The 22,257-nt window shown below is 45.0% G+C and overlaps 1 protein-coding gene across 3 annotated transcripts in view; it reads right to left on the reverse strand.

Moving 5' to 3' along the window:
• UBE2L3 (ubiquitin conjugating enzyme E2 L3) overlaps positions 1-22,257 on the reverse strand; it is a 70,938-nt gene that overhangs the window by 11,879 nt on the left and 36,802 nt on the right. For 2 of the 3 annotated variants that reach the window (XM_049620546.1, XM_049620545.1), the window contains one exon: positions 8,955-9,141. In XM_049620546.1, the coding sequence (XP_049476503.1) occupies positions 8,955-9,141 (187 nt within the window). Of the gene's footprint in view, positions 1-948; positions 2,440-8,954; positions 9,142-22,257 lie in introns of those variants that run through there. The other variant, XM_049620551.1, reaches the window with a different exon arrangement.

The following is a 22,257-nucleotide window of genomic DNA, read 5'->3' on the forward strand; positions in this document are numbered from 1 at the left end:
CAGCTCTCCCCTTCTCCAGAAGACCCAGCTGTTCGGTTGTGGAGCAGCCAGGGCTGTCCGCCAGCATGCTCAAAGCCTGCCCTGGGGACTGCCAGTCTGGAGGGGGGCAAGCTGCCCAGGCCTGAAGGAGGGACCATCCCCTGCCTTGCTCTCCGAAGGCCAGGCCTCTGACGGGGCAAACCATGGGGTGCCATGCCAGGGCTGAGAGTCCCTGAGGGGCTGCTAGCTTTAGCAAAGGTATCCTCCTGAGCACAGAAGTGAGAGGGCAACAGGCAGGCAAAGCTACGCTGGTAGAGATATGAAACAATGGGACAGTTTCCAAGAATGGCAATATTTCTGGATTCAGAGAAGCAATGAGAACAAATGGTGGCTTATTTGGATAGCTTCTGACAGAATTTGGCATTTTATTAACAAATCTGTGTGTGAGTGAAATGAAGTCCATTATCACCTTTCTGCTAATGAAGAGACAGATGTGGAAACACTGGCCCGGTGCTCCTGCCTTCCTGGGCCCACGGGAGTCTCCAGAACCTGCCCTGGCGCACCTAGGACTGAAGAAGCCAAGTTCATTGCCACACTGCAGGGGCCACGCACCTGGACAACTAAACAACGTTCTGCTGCCTAACCTACCCATCACACCCACCTCTGCACAGGTAAAACCATCTTACAGGTCTGTAAGGCCCAGAAAGATCTCAAGTAAGAGAGCTAAAAACAGAAAGCCAGGTTTCTTTATCTTCCCCACAGGATCTAGTCGCCCCCCCCCCCCCCCCCCCCCGCCACCTCCACCCAAGAGCCAAGAAGGGCAGCCGCCAGTGGCAAAAGAGGAGTTGGTGACACACGGTGTTTGGACCATCGGCTTCCTCTGGGTGTCAGTGACACGTATTCTCTATTTCAGGGGCAGTCCCACTTGCTTTGAAAAGACATTAACATTCAAATCCTTACAAGTTCATCTGATGATAAATTCTAAGGTCAATTTTTATTTCTACAAAAAAAGGCAGTCAAAACAATATAAAACACATGTAAAGGATATTATTGAGTGAGCTTCAAGTGGAGCTTGACTCTGCAAAGGCTGTGAGTCCAGAGGGAGGGGGAAGGCCGTCTTGTTCCTGGGCTGGCCGGCTGCTCCGAAGAAAGGGGCCAGCAGGGCGCCAGCAACCCCAGACTGGTGCTGGCTACAGCCGAGTCCTGCCAACTCCAGCCAATTCCAACCCCGCAAAGGGTCAAACTGCCAAGGGAGGGTCGCAGTGGGGCTGCGCTGCACTGAGGAGCTGGGAGAGGGAGCTCCATGGCACATTCAGATGGAGCTCGGTGACAGGTGAGCGTGGAATTTCACATGGACATTCTGGCTTTGGCGTTGTTGCCTGCACTGACACATCTTCTACAATGGTTGCAGGGAGGAGTGTCAACCTTTGGCTTCAGGAGCCTCTCTGGCGAGAAATTCCTCACACAAGTGCCAGCTCACACAAGTGCCAGCATCTTCTGGTGGGTGGGCCCTCCCCTGGGGTCACCACAGACATGGGTTACCCCAATCAGGCCAGGCCAAAGTTCAATCACGCACACAGACATCAGGGTTTGCCCATTTAATCAACGTTATTGTGGTAACACCAGCTGGATTTTTACATAAGAACTGGGCCTCCCTTTTCACGGAATTTTTTTTTGGGGGGTGATGAGGGGGAGGTGGTGGGGTGGTGACTGGTCGTTTGCTTGTTTTTAAATTTTTTTTAAAGGATGTTATAAATTGGAGCCAGGAGAATTTGAACCAACTCCCACACAGGGCAGTGCAACGTGGGAGTAGAGAAGACACCAGAATCACCAGGAGTGGTCTCTTCTCTTTGCGGAGGAGACGGGCCTGGGTCTGGGGAAATGAATGAGTGAAAAATAGACCGAATGCAAGAAGGTGGGAGTTGCAGGGGCAGGGGAAGAAAGGGAACTGCAACCTTTTTTTCTTTTTTCCTTTTTTTTTTTCTTAACCTTAAGGGCTAAATGTAAATTGAAAATTTTGGATCAATTTGGACAAGAAAAGAAATACCATTCTTTTAAAGTAGATTGAAGCAGTGATTTTTAAAACAAAGAAAGCAGAACTAGAACATCTTAAATTTTTAATCCTTTCTTTACAGGTTACCTAGACCACTTTTGATTAAGAAAACTGTAGAAAGTTAGTAACTGCCACAAGCAAACGCCAGGCGGCGGAACGTGTCAATTTTCCACAGAGTCCTGCTTTGCCGGGTGTCTGAATGCGCTGCTCGGGATCTCCGCTCACACTCGCTGGAATCAGTCGCGGCAGAGTTTAGTCCACAGGTCGCTTCTCCCCGTATTTCTTTGTAAACTCTTCAGCGTTCTTACAGAATTTTTTACGGTCCTTAGAGTATTCTTCAGCTAGGTCAGCCCGAAGTGGGTGCTCGGGCTGGGGGTCGTTCACCAGTGCTATGAGGGACTGGATTACTGCCAAGAAAAGGACCAGGCACCGCTGGTTAGAACAGTCTCAGAAAGGGCAAAACTTTGACTGCAACACTGATTTACATCGATGTGCTTTTATGAGAAAGCAGCCTCCTGTTTATCCAAAATTCTAACCACCAGAGCGCAACCCATCTTTTCTCTGTAGCTGGGAGAAGGTGCTGAGCCACAAGCAGCTAATACATCAGCAGTTAACTGGTCAGATGACACCTCCACATCTCCAGGAACCTTCCTGAACTGACACCCTGGGGAGCCAGTCACTCTCTCCCTGCTTCTCCCAAACTGCGGAGCTCTCAGGCCTAGCAAGGACACCTCCTCACATGCACATACACATACTCGCACGCACGAGTGGAGCTTCTCCAGGGTAGGGATTGGGTGACGTGTCCCTCACTACAATCAGTTCAGGGGAGTTTCCATAAAAGTGTACTGAGAAAGCATGACAATGAAGGGTGCATGACAGGTCTGCACAGTGTAAATACATAATGAGCCCACCCTGGAAGACCACTAGGAGCTTCTGAAGCAGCTGAGAAAGGTTCACTTGACACCCGAACTGCTGGAAGGCAGGTAACCTTCAGCACTGTTATGCTCTCAATCCCACAGGCAGAAATCACACAGCTCAGGGTGGGTTCCACAATGCTTTCCCAAAGTACAGTAAATCCTAGATGTACTGGAAGGCTAGCCCTGGGGTGGAAGGGCCACCAGGGAACAGAAGATGGGAAAGAGAGATCAAGGGGGAAGCACGGAAGGCTCAGGAACCCCAAGCCTCCTCACCTCAGAAGTGGGGTGCATGCAGCCACTTTGCCTTCTCCCACATGCTTCCCCTCACCTCGCCCTGATTAGGACTGGCACCCCCAGAGTTCCATGTTTCTTCCCACTGTCATGTTCCTAGCAAAAAAGGCATCTCTTCTCTGGATTACCGAAGCCATGTATTCCTTTCCTGGGAGCCATGTTCTTCACCCTAGCATTACAAGTTATGAATTACCTGCTACCACTGGCTGGGTCAGGTACAAAGACATAACCAGCCAATAGGTCCACTCTGAGTGGGGGGAACAGCACAAAGTACTCCTGGTCAGGCACCCAAATACCACCTGCCCTCACCTCTGTCTATTAGTGTTACCAAGTGAGACAGGGCAATTGAGGGTTCCTGTGACCATGGTGGGCACAGGCGAGGCCGATAGGGTCCAGGCTGAGTATGGAGGAGGTGGGCAGAAAGGGTGGACTGGGGAGAGCCAGCAGGAATGAAAGGCCTGGAAACAGCTCTGTAGGTTAGGGCAGTTTCTCCCTATCTCCACACCACCCTCAGGGGCAGGCATTATCACCTCCCACCTGTAAATATCTCTTAAGAGAAAGCAGGCCCTGGAAGTATATTTCTATCTGTGTATTTAAGATTTACCCTTTCTATATTTTATTCTTGTGTAACAGCAGAAACAATGATAAAGGTATTTTGTCCCTATTTCCCCAACTTCAACCATTGGTACTCCACTATTTGCTGTGTTTCCACATATAACCTAAGTGACTACTTATCTAATATATTTCTCTAAATCACTTTAAAAAATAAAAATATTTATATTTTATAAAGGAAAAGTAAATGTTAGTACCTCCAATGGAAAACCACTTTCACTCACCATAAACAGAAGGCATGCATCAACAAACATTAAAATAAGCACCTAAGGCTCCCTCCTGTCCAGCCAGGGGAAGCAAGCACACGGACAAACCCTCTTCCTGAGGACATCTTTCACAGCTTCTCCCAGATGCTACCCCAGCTTGCAGGCCAGGCCCTAATTTAGCAAGCTCCCAGATTTCTCCACCCCCATGCTCAGCTGCGAGACTGCTCCATAGACTTCCCCATACTCTTTTCCTGCTCTTGACTTCAGGCTAGAAACTTGAACCACATCTGACTCACTGTGTAAACAGGTGGCTTCCCGTCTTCTTCCATGATCAGAAACAGTTCTGTAGCAGAACTGATGCTTCATTAGCATTTCAGGAACCTCAGAGGGTTCTTGCCTGGATAAGTACTTTGTGGGAGGTACTGATGAGTTTTCAAGTTTTCCTGTTCACCCTCTGTGACGGATACTCAGGCTCTCTGCTGTTCACTAGCTCATCTTTTTTTTTTTTTTTTTTTTTTTTAATGTATGTTTATTTTTGAGACAGAGAGAGAGACACAGCATGAGCAGGGAAGGGGCAGAGAGAAAGGGAGACACAGAATGTGAAGCAGGCTCCAGGCTCTGAGCTGTCAGCACAGAGCCCGATGCAGGGCTTGAACTCACGAATTGTGAGATCATGACCTGAGCCGAAGTCGGACGCTTAACTGACTGAGCCACCCAGGCACCCCAACTAGCCCATCTTAATACCTAATCTATTGGTATAAAAACCATTTTGTTAACTATTAAGACTAGTTTTTCTTTTTCTTTTTTAAGTTTATTTATTTATTTTGAGAGAGCAAGCGAGCAGAAGCAGGGGAGGGGCAGAATCCCAAGCAGACTCCACACCATCAGCGCAGGACTTGATGTAGGGCTTAAACCCACAGTCTGTGGGATCATAACCTAAGCCAAGATCAAGAGTCGGATGCTTAACCAACTGTGCCACCCAGGCACCCCAAGACTGTTATTTCAAAAGATGACTAATTTGTAAGATTTCTGTATCTATTTAATTCTTGTCTGGGAACTTGCTTTTGCTTATTTGATCAAGTCAAAATATTTTCCAATTTTTTTACTTGTTCTGATGAGTATTTCATTCTTTCTCTGTTCCTTTGGGTGCATTTCTGGCTCCTTGGCTAAACTGTAATAAAGTCTAGCTGAGCTTAGCTTGCTTTGATAGTAAGGAAACTGACAGCTACAACAGATTTTCAAACTACAACTGTGGCCCCATCCCAGCATTTTTCATACATAAAACAGCGCATTCTTTGTATTTTACAAGTGGTCTAGCCCTATTTTTTTTTTTTTTAAATCTCTTCCTTGACCCAAATGCTCCTCAGGAGTATATTTTTCTCCTCCAAAATGTAGGGGCTAAAGAACAAAATCAAATTTTACCTCCCACTCTCAATGTATACAGTCAGAGAATAAAGGCTATAAAATTTCCTTGTTTTTGTTCTTAGTTTCTTTGTAATGGGGAATGTAAACAATATCCATGACATCCCCCCCCCCCCTTTTCATGGAGATCCGGGGGCTCCATTCTCAGAGTAAAATGTGAATGGTACATTCCCCCATCCCTAAAGGCTGTCTGATGCAGTAGCCTTCCACAAAATGTACTACAAAATCTAATCTTACACTGTTTATTATATTTATGGAGTCCTCTTTCTAAATTTTATCCACTTGATTTAAGATAATAATGGAGGGGGAACTGAAACATTCAATTAAGGAATTATTTTTCTCTTTATATATTTCTGTCGCTATTGTTTGGTACACACAGAATCCATATTATGCTGGCTTTGTTACAGACTCCAATTTATATGGCAAATCTTATTCAACTACCACGTTAAGCCCTTGCTCTACTGCTAAGATATCTACTAGAACCAGATACACTGCTATGCAAAACTTTGTTTTCACATTCTTTTTTTCTGGTATTATTATTGTCAAGTTCTACTACCTCTCTGTTTGATACAGTTTTGCTTTGTTTCTTGACTTTTCTCCTGCTACTTTTGCTCAATTTTTTAAAATGTTTATTTATTTTTAGAAGAGACAGGGTGGAAGTGGGGAAGGGGCAGAGAGAGAGAAACACAATCCAAAGCAGGCTCCAGGCTCCGAGCTGTCAGCACAGAGCCCGACACGGAGCTGGAACTCATGAAACTGCGAGTTCATGACCTGAGCTGAAGTCAGACCCTTAACCAACTGAACCACTCAGGCACCCCATACTTTTGCTCAATTTTTAATGCTTCTCTACTTTCTAATTAAAAATCAAGGGGCACCTGGGTGGCTCAGCTGTTTGAGCATCCAATTTCGGCTCAGGTTATGATCTCAAGGTTCGTGAGTTCAAGGCCCACGATTCTCCCTCCCTCTCTGCCCCTCCCCTGCTCATGCTCTCTCTCTCAAAAATATACAAACATTAAAAAAAAATCTTAAAAGTATACAAATTAAGTTGTTTTCAGCAGATAACACAAAACTGTGTAATACCACTACTATTTCATTCCAGAACATATTCATCATTCCAAAAACACCCACTCTTATAAAGAGTCACTTCCTAATCCCCTCATCCCACCCCTGACAAACACTAATCTATGTTCTAGCTCTAGATTTGCCTATTCTGGACATTCCAGGTACAGCTGATTCTAGTTTTTTTGTTTTCTTGGGTGTTTTGGGGTTTTTGTGGTTTTTTTTTTTTTTTTTTTTTTTTTTTTTTTTTTTTTGCAGCAGTTATGTACTGTAAAGTTGCTGTGAATGCTGAATTACAGAGATACTCAGCCATGAGTGACCCCAGGGATGACCAGCTACAGAACCATCCAGCTGAACCCAGCCAATCTACAGAATGAGAAATACCAAATTGCTGTTATTTTAAGTCATGAAGTTTTAAGGTGGTTTGTAACATAATAATAGCATAAACATGGAAGCATATCAGCAAGTGCCAGGGACAACATGCCTGATTGTATGTGAGGACAAGCTACAGAACGATTTTCCAGAAAGAACCCTAACTGTCCCAAATAACAAAATAGCAAGTCTGCCCATCACTTCACACACAACAGTACCCTGTACCAAAATTTTTATCTTAAAAAGCCTGCCGGCAAGGGCGCCTGGGTGGCTCAGTCAGCTGAGCATCCGACTTCGGCTCAGGTCGTGATCTCACAGTTTGTGGGTTCGAGCCCCGCATCAGGCTCTGTGCTGACAGCCTGCTCAGAGCCTGCAGCCTGCTTCAGATTCTGTGTCTCCTTCTCTCTCTGCCCCTCCCCCACTCATGCTGTGTCTCTCTAAAATAAATAAATGTTAAAAAAAAAAAAAAAATTAAAAAAAAAGCCCACCGGCAAGTACCAAAAGAACGAAAAGCCTATCTCAGGTATCTGACAGGTATCTAATTTAGGGGTGGAGGGGAGCTCAGCATTTTGGCTATGCGCCTACATCTGCCCATCCTGAGCAGCTAGTCTCTGAAGAGGTGTGGAGCACTTTTACTTGTGTTTGTATCTCCTACAAGCCTCAATGCCCCTGGTCCCACTCCATTTCTCAGGTAAGGGAGAAGATCTTATAACTTTGAGGCCTGGCAGTCTGAGCTGTGGTGCAGCCAGGCCTGGAAGGGCTTCCCCTCCCAGGGCATGGTGTTAGATACACACAACTTGGCAAGGGCTCCTGAAGTTGTGTGAGAGGCTGACAAGGCATTCCGGAACAAATGCAGCTACAGCCTTCCAACACAGAGCTAGGAATTTGTATAGAAAAACAAAAACAAAAACCAAGTATGTGCACTTAAGAACTTCATCAGCTTTTATAAACATCACGTTGTCCATGATCGAAAGTCACGTCCACTGGAGATCTCTCTACCCAGACTCAACATTTAGACCCATTCCTTTCTACTACTGAGCTGTGAAAGCCTGATGGACACCTTTCATGATGATTATTTCAAACAAGAGAGGCTCAACTTCCCATGCAAAAGGATTTCAACTCCATCTTCCAGGGGTTCCAATGAAAAATTACTATATCAGTCTGAAAAACCATCTGAGGCCTTCCACCCTCATCCACTCCCTTTAATCTGAAAAGACCGTATAGTGGTTCAGGTGGCTACGCACCAACAATATGAGATTAAAAGTTCAAAAGAAAGTTCTGAAGTTAAGAAATAAAAACTAGACACAGTCCATAACAAAATCTAGATACTTCCAAGGGACAAGAGGAAGGCCAACCATAATAATGAATCAAGTACCTTTCCCAGAAAAATTAGCACATGTATGTTCATACAGAAGTACCTGGACACATGGCCACATTCAATTGCAAGGAATTCCAGGCCCACTAAAACCAACTTTGTGCTTTTATCTGGGCACACAGCCCTTGACCATGCCCCTTCCCCCCAGCACCACCCACTCTGAGCCACTGGCATTGTGCTGCCTGCCAGGTAGCTTTGATTTGCACCCTTCTTTTAGCCTGGCAGGGCCTCTCCAACCTCCCTCCCTCCTTCAAGTCTGAGTTCATGTGCTAACTGCTGTACGAGGTCACCTTAAACACCATTTGCCCTTTCCCACTCAAAGCAGCCCCACAATCCTTCATGAAAACTTCCAGGGACAGTACCTACACCCCCTAACTGCACAGGCAGCAAATGCTGGGCTGGTCTATTTACATGTGTCCCCACTGGTCTGCGAGCACAGGAGGGCCTCCTCAAATACCTGTGCAGGTCAATGGTTTGACTGAGATGTGCCCTGCCCATGAGGAATGACGGGAACCTCAGCAGCATTTGTGCATGCACTGGAGTTGGGTCAGGTAAGATTTCTCTGGAATCTGTGAAACATGGCATTAGAAAGGACTGAGGGGCCCCTGCCCCACAACAGCATCCCCAGAAGAGCACCACCTGAGAAAGACACAAGAAGCATGCCTTACCTTGGTCGGTTTTGGTTGCTGGCTTCCAGTTTTCAGCACTAATTACCGGCAGACAGACCTGCCCCTTTTCATCGATGTTCGGGTGATAGATCTTTGTTTTAAATGTGATCTTCGGTGGTTTGAATGGGTACTCTGCTGGAAAGTTGATTTCGATTCTGAAGGCCCCCTTATCATATGGAGGGTTGTCCTGCAGGGAATGAGAAAAGATCAAAATGAACACGCTACAGTTCAAACACCTGTAGCTGAGACAGGACTGTCCTGTTTACTTGAAAAATTAACTTATTTCAAATAGTATGCCAATTGAAGCCTTGTCACCTTCAGGGCAACCATCAATTGGTGTTTCCGGAGCAGGATGTCCGCAAAGCTGCATAAAGGTCTGCAACTGGCCGTGTGGTCTCTTTCTCTTTGTATCCTTAATAGACTTTGTTTGTTTGAGTAGGTTTAGGTTTACAGCAAAACTGAGAGGGAAGTACAGGTATCCCCCACTTTCCAGAAGTTTGAGTGACGCCACTTTGCTTTCTTGAAAGACCTATGTTAGTACCTGTTTTGCTAGCCAAAAGACAGAAATCTGAAGAGGATTTTCACTTTTACCAAAAAAGGCAAAAAATGAAAATAGCATTCAGCATCTGTTTTGCAGCAATCATTTATAGAGACAGCACTGCACCTGGAACAGCCAGAGTGGTGGCGCCGACAAGTGCCTTCTTCAGGAACTGCACTCAGCATCTGAGGCAAGCTGTCAGAGCTTTGAACTGTATCTGTAATAAACATCTGTGCTTTACCTTGACTTTTGTCTATCTGTTAGCAAGACGTGTCCCTAAGGTATCAGACAAGCCTGAGAGGTTAATTTTGGGGTCTGGAAACACTAACAATTTTTTCCATATAAATTAATAGTAACTAAATGCTTCTTTGCTTTACACAATTTTGGCTTATAAAAGGTTTCCTAGGAATGCTCCAGTTGTGTGTGTTTGTGAGTGTGTGTGTTTTAAGACTTATTTTTAAGTAATCTCTACACCCAACATGGGGCTTGAACTCACAACCTTGAGGTCAAGGGTTGCATGCTCCACCAAATGAGCCAGCTGGGTGCCCCAGAATGCTCCCCTGATAGCAGGGGAAAGCTGTACCAAATTCCTATATGTCCCCTCCTCCACTATCAACATCCCCCATAGAGTGGTTACAATCGATGAACCTACACTGACAGTTCATTGTTACCCATAGTCCAGTTATACTAAGGTTCATTCTTGGTATGCATTTTGTTGGTTTGGTATGGTATCATACATTATAGGTGGAATCATTCAGATTAGCATATTTCATTTAGTTATATTCATTTAAGGTTTTGCCATGTTTTTTCATGGCATGATAGCTCATTCTTCTTAGCACTAAATATTTTGTTTTCTGGATTTATCACCACTTATTCCATTCATCCACTGAGGGACATCTTGGTTGCTTCCAAGTTTAGCAATTATGAATAAAGGTGCTATACACACCTGTGTGTCAGTTTTTGTGTGGATATGCATTCCTAACTCCTTTGGGTAAACACTGAGCAGCATGATTCCTAGATTGTAGGTTAAGACTATTTTTAGTTTTGTTAAAAAGCACCAACTGTCAGGGTGCCTGGGTGGCTCAGTAGGTTCAGCAACCAACTCTTGATTTTGGCTCAGGTCATGGAGTCTTCCAGCAGGCTCTGTGCTGGGCATGGAGCCTGCTTGAGATATATTCTCATTCTCTCATTCTCTCTCCCTCCCTCCCTCCCTCCCCCTCTGCCCACTTGTGCTCTCATTCTCTGTCTCTCACAAACTAAACATTTACATTTTTTTAATGGTTATTTACTTTTGAGAGAGAGAGAGAGAGACAAAGCATGAGTGGGGGAGGGGCAGAGAGAGAGGGAGACACAGAATCTGAAGCAGGTTCCAGGCTCTGAGCTTTCTGCACAGAGCCTGACGCCGGGCTTGAACCCACGAACCTTGAGTGAGATCATGACCTGAACCAAAGTTGGACACTTAACTGACTTAACCACCCAGGTGCCTCCAAACTAAACATTTTAAAAAAATCACCAACTGGGTTGCCTGAGTGGCTCAGTCGGTTAAGCATCCAACTTTGGCTTAGGTCATGATCCTGAGGTTTGTGGGTTTGAGCCACGTATCAGGCTCTGTGCTGATAGCTCAGAGCCTGGAGCCTGCTTCAGATTCTGTGTCTCCCTCTCTCTCAGCCTCTCTCCTACTCACACTTTCTTTTTCAAAAATAAATAAATAAATAAATAAACATTAAAAAAACAATCACCAACTGTCTTCCAAAGCGGCTGCACTATTTTATATTCCCACCAGCAACAAATGAAAGTTCCTCACCAAGACATCCTCCCCAGCATTTGTTAGTGTTAGTGTTTTAGACTTTTGCCATTCTAATAGGTGTGTATGGTATCATGTTACTTTAGTTTGCAATTCCCTAATGACAATATGATGTTGACTATCTTTTCATATGCTGATTGTCATCTATATATCTTCTTTGGTGAGGTATCTATTCAGATTTTTTGCCCATTTGAAAATCAGACTCTTATTATAGAGTTTTAACAATTTTTTGTATATTTTCGGATAGCAGCACTTTATCAGATATGTCTTTTGCAAATATATTTTTTGAAAATATGAACAGTCACACACAATATGAACATATAACAACCCAACCAAGACCACACTGAGTGCTAACGGTTCAAAGAGGTGGTGGAACTCCAGCTGAACTCTGGGGAACAGAGCTTGCCCCTAGTTGCTATCCACACATGGCCAGAACCATGCCCCACATCCTTGTCCCTAGGACAGCTCAAAGATCTAGACTTCAGGGCCTGGATGCCCTGATGGGCCCAGGAGCCTCTGAGAGATGCCCCAAGAAAAAGAGCCCCAGATTCTTCCCACCCTCCCTCTACCTCCAGGGTTGAACAAACCCTTCATCTACTGCCTTTACCCAATACTCTGGCTCTCCTGTGTGCCATCCAGGTGTGCCATGTCACACCCAACCCAAAGAAAGCTAAGCTTCACAGAGCGCCCAGGAATGCTATTGGCAGCCCCCCCCCCCCTTCCTCTTCAAGCCCCAAACCATCTGGGCATCCTCCAGCAAAACATGGCTCCTCTGCTGGGAAGCAAGGCTGGCTTGCACCAGGTCTCTACACTGCCCTGTGTTCTAATCCTGCCCAAGGAAGGGAGGCATGGGGCAGGGGCTTTGGAGGACAGGTAAAGTTGGGGAAGGCTGAGGGGCGAGAGAAGACTTCCCGACAGATAGGACTAAAGACTATGATGGTGGGGTCTGGAAGGGGCAGTCTGGGGAAGACAAGAGGCTGGGAGCAGACAGTGTGGCCGAGGGGTTACACAGGGTCTTCCTAAGGAAAGCCTGGGGCCACGTTTAGGGCTCCGAACTCCCCCTGAACAGCGGGATATACTCTCAGATTAACCTGTGGGGAAGCTTGTAAGGAAGTTGGAGACTCAGGGTCAGGAGTGGAGATGCTAACTAACAGTCTGGGTCGTATGCCTGTGTGAGGAGACTGACCTGCACACACCTGGGAAAGGATGTTAGGAGAAGACACGATTGGGAAATCATTTTTATCCCAACAAATCCTTCCCTAATCCCTTCTTCATGAACACAGATTTTTATAGAACACTGTCCAGAAGTTAAAGTGGTAGCAGACCCCTCCCAGACCTTGCCCTGTCTGCCCACCCCGACTCACTACCTAGGACAGACAGCTCAACTCACTGTTACAAATATACAAATTTGTACAAATTACAAATGGAAGGAACTCAGAGAATACTGCTTTTGTTTTTTAGGAGAGATTTAAATTTTCTAAGTAAAAATCATATTCGCTTATACTGCTTGAGCAAAGTGAAAAGAGCTTTCCTTTATAACTTTTGTTTGGCTTGTGATTTCTGCCAGATTTATTCATTCACTGCCCCAGACTAGTCACCAGCCTTGTGCCTTGCCTTGTGCTGGGCACCGTGCTAGGAGCTGAGAGGCAAGAGATAGCTGGTCCCAGTTAGCAGTATTAACCTCGGTTCTACCTCCTCCTTGCTGGATAAGCCTGGGACATTCTTGAACATCTGTAAAATGGGAGTATAACAGCAGCCTGCACTGATGATGAAGTATGAGCACATACAGTCCAATGAGCCTGGCACCTGGCAAAAAGCTCAAGAAAAGCAGCTCTCTTGCTACCAGAAGCAGGACAGGCTGAGCCTCTCACCACAATCCAGGGAGTGTGGCTAAGCTCACCTTAACTTCTCTGAGACTCTGTCCTTGTCTGGAGCTCTGCGGAGGACCAAAGGAGTGGCTCGAATGTGTGCTGACACACAGACTGTCCACCGGTCCCAGGGACTTTTGCTGAAGGTGTGCAAAAATTAAAACACAGAAGAAGCATATACCTTCCGGATAAAGGCCTAAAGCCCCACAACTTTTGACATTTCAGACCTAAACTTATTATGCATGACCCTAACCAATGTTTTTCTGTCATTCCCACCTTTATGTATGCCTTGCATTCCCTTCAGCTCACATTGCTGTGTCAAGGAAAGTGTTTTTTTTGTTTTGTTTTTTTTTTTTGTTTTTAATGTTTATTTATTTTTGAGACAGAGGGAGACACAGCATGAGCAAGGAAGGGGCAGAGAGAGAGAGGGAGACACAGAATGTGAAGCAGGCTCCAGGCTCTGAGCTGTCAGCACAGAGCCCGACGCGGGGCTCGAACTCACGAACCGTGAGATCATGACCTGAGCCGAAGTCGGACACTTAACCGACTCAGCCACCCAGGCGCCCCAAGGAAAGTTTTTAGATGTAAAATTAATTTCTTCTGATAATTTTTTTCTTCTGATAATTTTAACATGTCATAAATTACTGCACAGATTTTAAATTTTACTCTCTCTCCTGAAGACGCTATAAGTGACAAGCCAAACATGTATCCACTCTCCCTTTACATAAGTATATTTTATCAACAGTATGGTTGAGGAAAAAGAAAAATAACTTTGGTATCGCTTTCATGCTAAGAATCCCCTTTTCTGGGTCATCTGGATGGCTCAGTCAGTTGAGCGTTCAACTTTAGCTGAGGTCATGATCTTGGGGGCTCTGCGCTGACAGTGCGGAGCCTGCTTAGGAATTCATTCATTCGTTCATTTTCTCTCTCTCTCTCTCTCTCTTCTCTGCCCCTCCCCCACTCGTGCTCCCTCTCTGTCTCGAAATAAACAAACTTTAAAAAAAAAATCCCCTTTTCTGCATTTGCTTCTAGTCATTACACACATGCATGTAAATAAGATTTGACCACTCTTTACCAAAGACTTACTACATGCTAGCTGTTTTTCTGTCTTATCTCCAATTCACTTCCCCCAACAGCACCCTCAGGCAGATGCTGTCATCACCCACATCTGGAAACTTAACAAGTGAGGTGGAAGTTGAGTAATCAGCCTAAGACCCTAAACTCACCCTTCCTCTCCTGTAACACAACTTGCTGCATGTGTAGGCATACCTCATGTGATGGCATACCCCATCCTCGTCACCTCTGTGGGGCCTGCGGGCAAGAGGCACTGATGAGAATGTGCTGATGCTCATGTGGCTTGCTGTATCATGAGTCACGAATTGTTCTCTGTCCCTGTACAAGAAGTCTTTTGTCTCCTGCCAGCGTCCAATAAGCCGTGGCAGGCTACCTTATTAGCTTGCAAGTAGGGCAAAAACTTCAGATCCTTCACAGTTCTCGACACTAACTTTGCAAGGCACAAAGTCATTCTGTGGCAATTAAGACCAAGAGGAAGCTCCTCCACACATGGCATCAGACCATCTGGGGCTGTTTACCCATGTGTCCTACTCCTAACCCTGTGGCCAAACCTAATCTTTCCTTTCCAGGGCAACCCTTCAAGAATCTCAAGACCCCATTGCACGTCTTCCCTTTCTTGAATGTTGACCCTGATTCCTTCAGTTTCCCCACAGAAGTCACAGTTTGTGTCACTGCTGTGACTGCGTTCTCTGTGATGCAGTAAGGACACCACACAGCTCTCTGGCAGCCACAGAGGAAGTCAGTCCAATCCTCCCGCTCCCTGACGTACGTGGACTGCTGCCACATGGTGTGTCCCCACAGCATGTACACAGCTAACTGTCTGACACCACATGCAGGACTCATGGCTGACTTGATGCGAACAGGTGGATCCTGGTTTAGAGCTAACGAACATGCTGTCCCTTCTTCACTCCAGGATGAACTAAAGGCTCTGTGTATCGCATCCACTTCTGTCCATTTTGGTGACGACCCCTCAGTCGCATCCCATCCTTTCCCCATGCCTCACCCAGCAAGTTAACAAAGCCTGAAATTCACAATGATGCCAAGCCCACACCTGACCTGCTGGCTACCCGCCCCCCAGAGTTGAGCCGTGCTGTTGAAGGGGAGCTTTCTATGCTCTCATGTCTTCAGGGTCTACTCTAGAATCTTGTCAATTGGGGCTCCTGGGTGGCTCAGTTAAGCGTCCATCTTTGGCTCAAGTCATGATCTCATGGTTCATGGGTTGGAGCCCTGCATTGGGCTCTATGCTGACAGCTCAGAGCCTGGAGCTTGGTTCGGATTCTGTGTGTCCCCCAACCCACCCACAATCTCTGTCCTTCCCCTGCTCATCCTCTCTCTTTATCTCTCTCAAAAATAAATAATCATTAAAAAATTTTTTTAGAGTCTTCTCAAAAGCTGAGATAAGCTCATGGGTCTTCTGAACACAGACAATGTCTTTTTACCCTTTGTAAACTGTCAAGTATTTATTCTTTTGTAGCTATTCTGAAAATAAGCTTCCTGATTGCCTGAATCACAAAATCTGCTCAATTAGTAGGCTGATTTTGCACTAACGTTGCTTTCTGAATGAGTTATTTGTACCATTTCCAACAATTTGGTTCACAGGGTTTTTCACACTATAGTTGTCAATGAAGACCCCACACTACAGAATTCCATCATACTGAAAGTATTAGTGGAAGTAATCTTAGAACTGGTTTTCCAATCTCTCATGACCAAACTACCCTATGAATTATATCTAAATTTAAAAATCATGCTCAGTGGGGCACTTGGGTGGCTCAGTCAGTTAAGCATCCAACTTTGGCTCAGGTCATGGTATCGCCGTCTGTGAGTTCGAGCCCTGCGTCGGGCTCTGTGCTGACAGCTCGGAGCCTGGAGCCTGCTTCAGATTCTGTGTCTCCTTCTCTCTCTGCCCCCCCCCCCCCCCCACTCTCACTCTGTCTCTCTCCCTCTCTCAAAAATAAATAAACATTAAAAAAAAAATTTTTGGGGGGCGCCTGGGTGGCTCAGTCGGTTGAGCATCCGACTTCAGCTCGGGTCACGATCTCACGGTCCATGGGTTTGGGCCCCACGTTGGGCTCTGGGCTGATGGCCCAGAGCCTGGAGCCTGCTTCCGATTCTGTGTCTCCCTCTCTCTCTGCTCCTCCCCCGTTCATGCTCTGTCTCTCTCTGTCTCAAAAATAAATAAAAGTTAAAAAAAAATTTTTTTTTTAATTTTTTTAATGTTTTAAAAATCACAATATCCATGAACTGAATTCAATAAGGAATATTCTCTCCTCTGAACTCGTATGTACTTCTCACAACACAATCCACTACCCCCAGGAATGAAGTAGCCTTATTGTTATTCTTCATAGAAATATAACAAAAGCATCAACAACAACAAAGTATTAAACATTCCATCCCCCAGGTAATAGCTGTTAGTCGCTGCTGCATGGCCCTGCTATGTTCTCTATGCATATGTAGCATAAACAAAGACATTTTATTCTGGACATCTATACGTATATATTTTTTAATTTTTTTAATGTTTATTTTTGAGAGAGAGGGCTAGCGAGCAGGGGAGGGGCAGAGACGGAGGGAGAGAAAGATTCCCAAGCAGGCTCTGCATTGTCAGCATGGAGCCCGATGTGGGGATTGATCTCACAAACCGTGACATCATGACCTGGGCTGAAAGCAAGAGCCAGACACTTAACTGACTGTGCCACCCAGGCATCCCATCTATACATATTTCTTATAAGTAGTTATAAAACTGGAGTCATACTGTCTATATAATCTTTCATAACTTCTGTTCATGTTGCTATCTATACATTGTCTTCCACTCTGCAATCCAGATGTTTCCCATTTCTGTCACGCCAGAACACCTTGCAGGTGGAGCCACACTCAATGTTACAGAGACCATGGAGGGCAGTGCCCCAGGTGGCTTCTGTCCACAAAGCCTGTGCCTGGTTTGGACAAGAGCTCAACAGTTCCCACCAACATGGAAGGATGCTCTTCTCCCTAAGAATATCCCCAGTGCAATCTGAGGTTGGTGGCAAAATTATTTTTTATGTATGGCTCTGGGTCAGAAACCAGGGCTCCCCTCATTTGGTTTCAACCATTACAGCTACAGAAAAGCAGAAGGAAGAAGCTCCAGGACAATCAACAGGAAAGCGGAGAAGAGCAGAAAACACAAACCAAGGCTGGGCCCTGAGACAGGCAGGACTTGGCTCCTCCTCAGTCCCGAAGGGCAATGTAGAAAAAAGGAAGGTATCTGGAGGGTGAGGATTTCCGGTGAAGTGGGCTATAAAGTGAATAAGGATCCAGAAAGGAAGGTGAGAGATTACAACTACAAATGTAGCAACAAAAAGGTAAAAGAAGGAAACCAAAGCTTCACACACGCTCCTGGAGGCCAGGGTGGAGCTGAGGGAAATCTTCCTTCTTCCTTGACAAAAAATAACCTAACACTAAAGGAGCTTTTATATTGTGCCTGGGAGAGTGCCAAATACTTTTAATCAAGAACACCACACCAATCACCAGAGGGCAACAGGAAAAAAAAGGAAGGAAAGGGTGCTTATGTCACAGACATCCGAACACCCTACTAGCTTCAGAAAGTAGGTTTTGTTGCAAGTAGGGAAAAAACGTTTTTTAATTGAAGCAAAATTCACGTAACACACAATTAACTATTTTGGCACATACAATTCAGTAGTATTTAGTGAATTCATAATGTTGTGCAACCACCTCTAATTTTAAGACTTTCTTTGCCCTCACTCTGTATCCGTTAAGTAACAAATGGAAAATCGAGGCAATGAAACTTTGTTCAATTTATTACATTTTTTTTTAAATTTTTTTTTCAACGTTTTTTATTTATTTTTGGGACAGAGAGAGACAGAGCATGAACGGGGGAGGGGCAGAGAGAGAGGGAGACACAGAATCGGAAACAGGCTCCAGGCTCCGAGACATCAGCCCAGAGCCCGACGCGGGGCTCGAACTCACGGACCGCGAGATCGTGACCTGGCTGAAGTCTGACCTGGCTGAAGTCGGACGCTCAACCGACTGCGCCACCCAGGCGCCCCGAATTTATTACATTTTTGCTTCAGTAGAGGCTGAGGGGGCTTGGCCAGAGGTGGCTAACTTCTCCCAGGAGGGAGAGGAGACAAGCTCAAGGTTGAAGGAGGGACCCTCAGGCGGAGGCAGGCAAGCCAAGAACACACACTGCTTTCTACAATCTGGCCCTAAAGTTGTTAAAATAATGTTCAATACTAACAGAGACAGAAATCCGCGTTTGTTGTAGAAAATGTGGGATGTGGGCAGGCAGAGGAGAAAACAAGCTCCTCTAGTCTAGCCTCCCTGACAGAGGACTGGGGCCAGAACCTTAGTAGATGGCATTCCTGCCCCTTCTTTTAGGTGAAGGCACATGAGGCTCTCTCTCACATGCTGGGGAACTGTGCGCACAGTGCCATAACACCTTTATTTACTTTACAGGCTGCCACCAACATTACCCTCATCACCCATGTACACTTATCTCCTTGATCTTTCTAATGGCTGCAGCATATTCTGCTGTCTGGATATACCACAATTTCTTTACTGCTACCCCCCACTGCAGGGCGTGAACTCCGTTTCATTTGTAAAGACGATACCAATAGTATCACGAGTACCTGTGGGAGCAAGCATTAAAGACCCTACATTTTTTTTTTAATTAAAAAACAAAGCTACTATGTATTCCCAAGGCATCATTGGCCAGTGCCCCTTCTTCACCACAGGAAAAAGCACGGGAGGCAAGGTTGTAGGGAGCCATGAGGATATGGTAGCAGCACTCACTCTGGGAAGCCACAAGATCAGTGATGTTCTCATATAAGAAGCCTGGGTTTATCTAAAACAGAGGGAAGTGGTGGCAAGGAAGCCTTGTTCTGGTGGGCTCCTCACAGCACTCTGATAGCTGCTGCATTTTGATCACCTGTCTTCTCCATTAGTCCAGGAGATGCCTGAGAGCAGGGACCCAAGGCCTCAAATGTTTGCTAAACTCAGATTGTCTTCTCGATTATAAAATCATCAATGCCAGTGTTTATGTTATTCTTTTGAATATGGCCAGGAATGGGTCAGCTCTCAGAATAATGGTTTAACACACCTGAAATACAATGACCCCAGAAGTCAGAACCAGCCTGGAGCTTATACACAGAAGAGAAAACATTTCTACAACTCTGGATATCCTAGGCACCAGTCACAGCTTAGAGTTGCTAATAAAGTAGGAAGTATGAGAATCTCACAGTCAATCTAGGTGGTAGGGAGTCAATTCTAGGTCATTCACATGGAAATAACACAAGCTCTTATTAGAAAGGAAAATCTGATTATTGCCGCTTTTTTTAAAAAACCAAAGCTAGGGGTGCCTAGGTGGCTCAGTCTAGCTGAGTGTCTGACATCGGCTAAGGTCATAATCTCACGGTTCGAGTTTGAGCCCTGCATCAGGCTTGCTGCTGTTAACGTGGGGCCCACGTTGGATCCTCTGTCCCCTACTCTCTCTGCCCCTCCCCACTCACACGTTTACATTTTCTCTCAAAAATAAACATTTAAAAAAAAAGCTAATTACAACCGAATTAAAAAAAAAAAAAAGCAGGCCCAAATAACCCAATTCTAAGAATGGGCAAGGTAGGGGCTCAGTTGGTTAAGTGTCTGACTTCAGCTCAGGTCACGATCTCACTGTTCATTAATTCAAGCCCCACGTCGGGCTCTGTGCTGACAGCTCAGAGCCTGGAGCCTGCTTTGGATTCTGTATCTCCCTGTCTCTCTGCCCCTCCCCCACTCACGCTCTGTCTCTGTCTCTCTCAAAAATAAATAAACATTAAAAAAAAATGGGCAAGGTAACATGAACAGACATTTCTCCAAAAGATACATATAAATGGCCAACAAGCACAGGAAAAGATGTTTCAAATTATTAGCCAACAGGGAAATGCAAATCAAAACCATAATGGGATACCACTCTGTACCCACTAGGATGGCTGTAATTGAAAGGACAGACAATATCAAACGTTGGCAAGGATATGGAGGAATTAGAACCCTTACACACTGCTGGTAGGAATGTAAATGATACAGCCACTGTGTTAACAGTCTGGCAATTCCTCAAATGGTTAAACATAAAGTTACCATATGACCCAGCAATTCCACTCCTATGTAAATACCCAAAAGAAATGAAAACACACGTCCACCTAAAAACCTGTACATGAATGTTCACAGCAGCATTATTCATAACAGCCAAAAAGTGGAAACGATCCAAATGTCCATCACCTGATGAATGGGTAAATAAACCATGCTATATCCGTTATAATGAATATTTGGCAATAAAAGGAATGAAGTACTGATACATGCTACAACAGGGATGAACATGAAAGTATTACACTAAGAAAGAAGCCAGACACAAAAGGTCATATGTGGTATGATTCCATTTATATGAAATATACAAAATAGCTAAATCTACAGGGACAAAGTAGATTTTTGGTTGCCTCAGCCTGGGGGGGATGAACTATGGGTGGGGGGTGATTCTTTTGGGAGTAATGAAAAATGTTCTAAAATTGTAGTGATAGTTGCCTAACTGTGAATAGACTAAAATCCATTGAATCATACACTTTAAAAGGATGGCATGTATGGTTTATGAATCTCAATAAAACTGTTTAAAAAAAAAAATCAGGGGCACCTGAGTAGCTCAATCAGTTAAGTGTCCAACTCTTGATTTTAGCGCAGGTCATGATCTCACGGTTCTTGAGTTCAAGCCCCGCATTAGGCTCTGCACTGACAGCACAGAGCCTGCTTGGAATTTTGTCTCTCAAAGTAAATAAATAAACTTAAAAAAAAACAAAATCAAAGCAAACACAGAAACAGTGGTTCTCAACTAAGGGCAATGTTGTCCCTCTCAGACAGGTTTAGAAATGCCTAAGGGTGCCCTTACATCATCCCAATGACAAAGTTGGCCACTGGCATCTAGTGGACAAGAAACAGGGACAATATGACACAGATAATCCACACACACATACCAAAATGCAGCGTACAATACAACCTCACTGAGAAATACTGCTTTAGGATAATTACAGATTGAATTTACAAACCGTGTGTGAGGTGCTTACTATGTGTGTCACATGGTGCTAGGCACAGGAAGTAGAAGGGAAACAGATTTCAGGCTCCCACCTGAATCAGAACTCACTGAGATAGATATCAATATCACAATACAGCAAAAGTCACACTGTGAGCAGTGCCCAAATAGAAGGGGGCACAATGATGGGTGGGTCACACCAGGCCCCAACAGGCTGTCCAGCCAACAGGCATTCCCCCATTTCTTTGCTGGCAAACTTCTGGTTTTGTATGCAGTCACACTGCTCCCTATTGTGACACAGGGGTAAATCCTGACTGGTCTAAACCTGTCCGACAGGTAGCCACCAGCTGCTAGTGGCTATTGTGCACTTGAAATGTGACTCTTCAGAGTTGAGAAGTGCTGAGTGCAAAACACCACCTGGATTTCTGAGATCTTGTATTTATTTTATTTTATTTTTTTAATTTTTTTTTTAACGTTTATTTATTTTTGAGACGAGAGAGACAGAGCATGAGTGGAGGAGGAGAGAGAAAGAGGGAGACACAGAATCTAAAACAGGCTCCAGGCTCTGAGCTGTCAGCACAGAGCCCGACGCGGGGCTCGAACTCACAGACCACAAGATCATGACCTCAGCCGAAGTTGGATGCTCAACCGACTGAGCCACCCAGGTGCCCCCTTGAGATCTTGTATTTAAAAAAAAAAGAACGCAAAATATTTCAGTAATAATTATTGATACTGATTATATGTTGAACCATATTTTAAACATATTGCATTACGTGAACTATTTACAAAATGAACTCCCAAATGAATTTTTAAAAATTTTAGTGGGACTACTAGAAAATTTTAAAGTACAGCTGTGGCTCACAGTATGTCCCCACTGGACAGCACTATCCTACTTCAGCCAGTGATTGCTACAGGGTGGGGTGGGGGTAAGCCATGTGTCCTGGTTCTGGATAACATGTGAGGGGCCTGTGGGC

Source organism: Panthera uncia, assembly GCF_023721935.1.
Source record: "Panthera uncia isolate 11264 chromosome D3 unlocalized genomic scaffold, Puncia_PCG_1.0 HiC_scaffold_8, whole genome shotgun sequence".
NCBI classification, from domain to species: domain Eukaryota; kingdom Metazoa; phylum Chordata; class Mammalia; order Carnivora; family Felidae; genus Panthera; species Panthera uncia.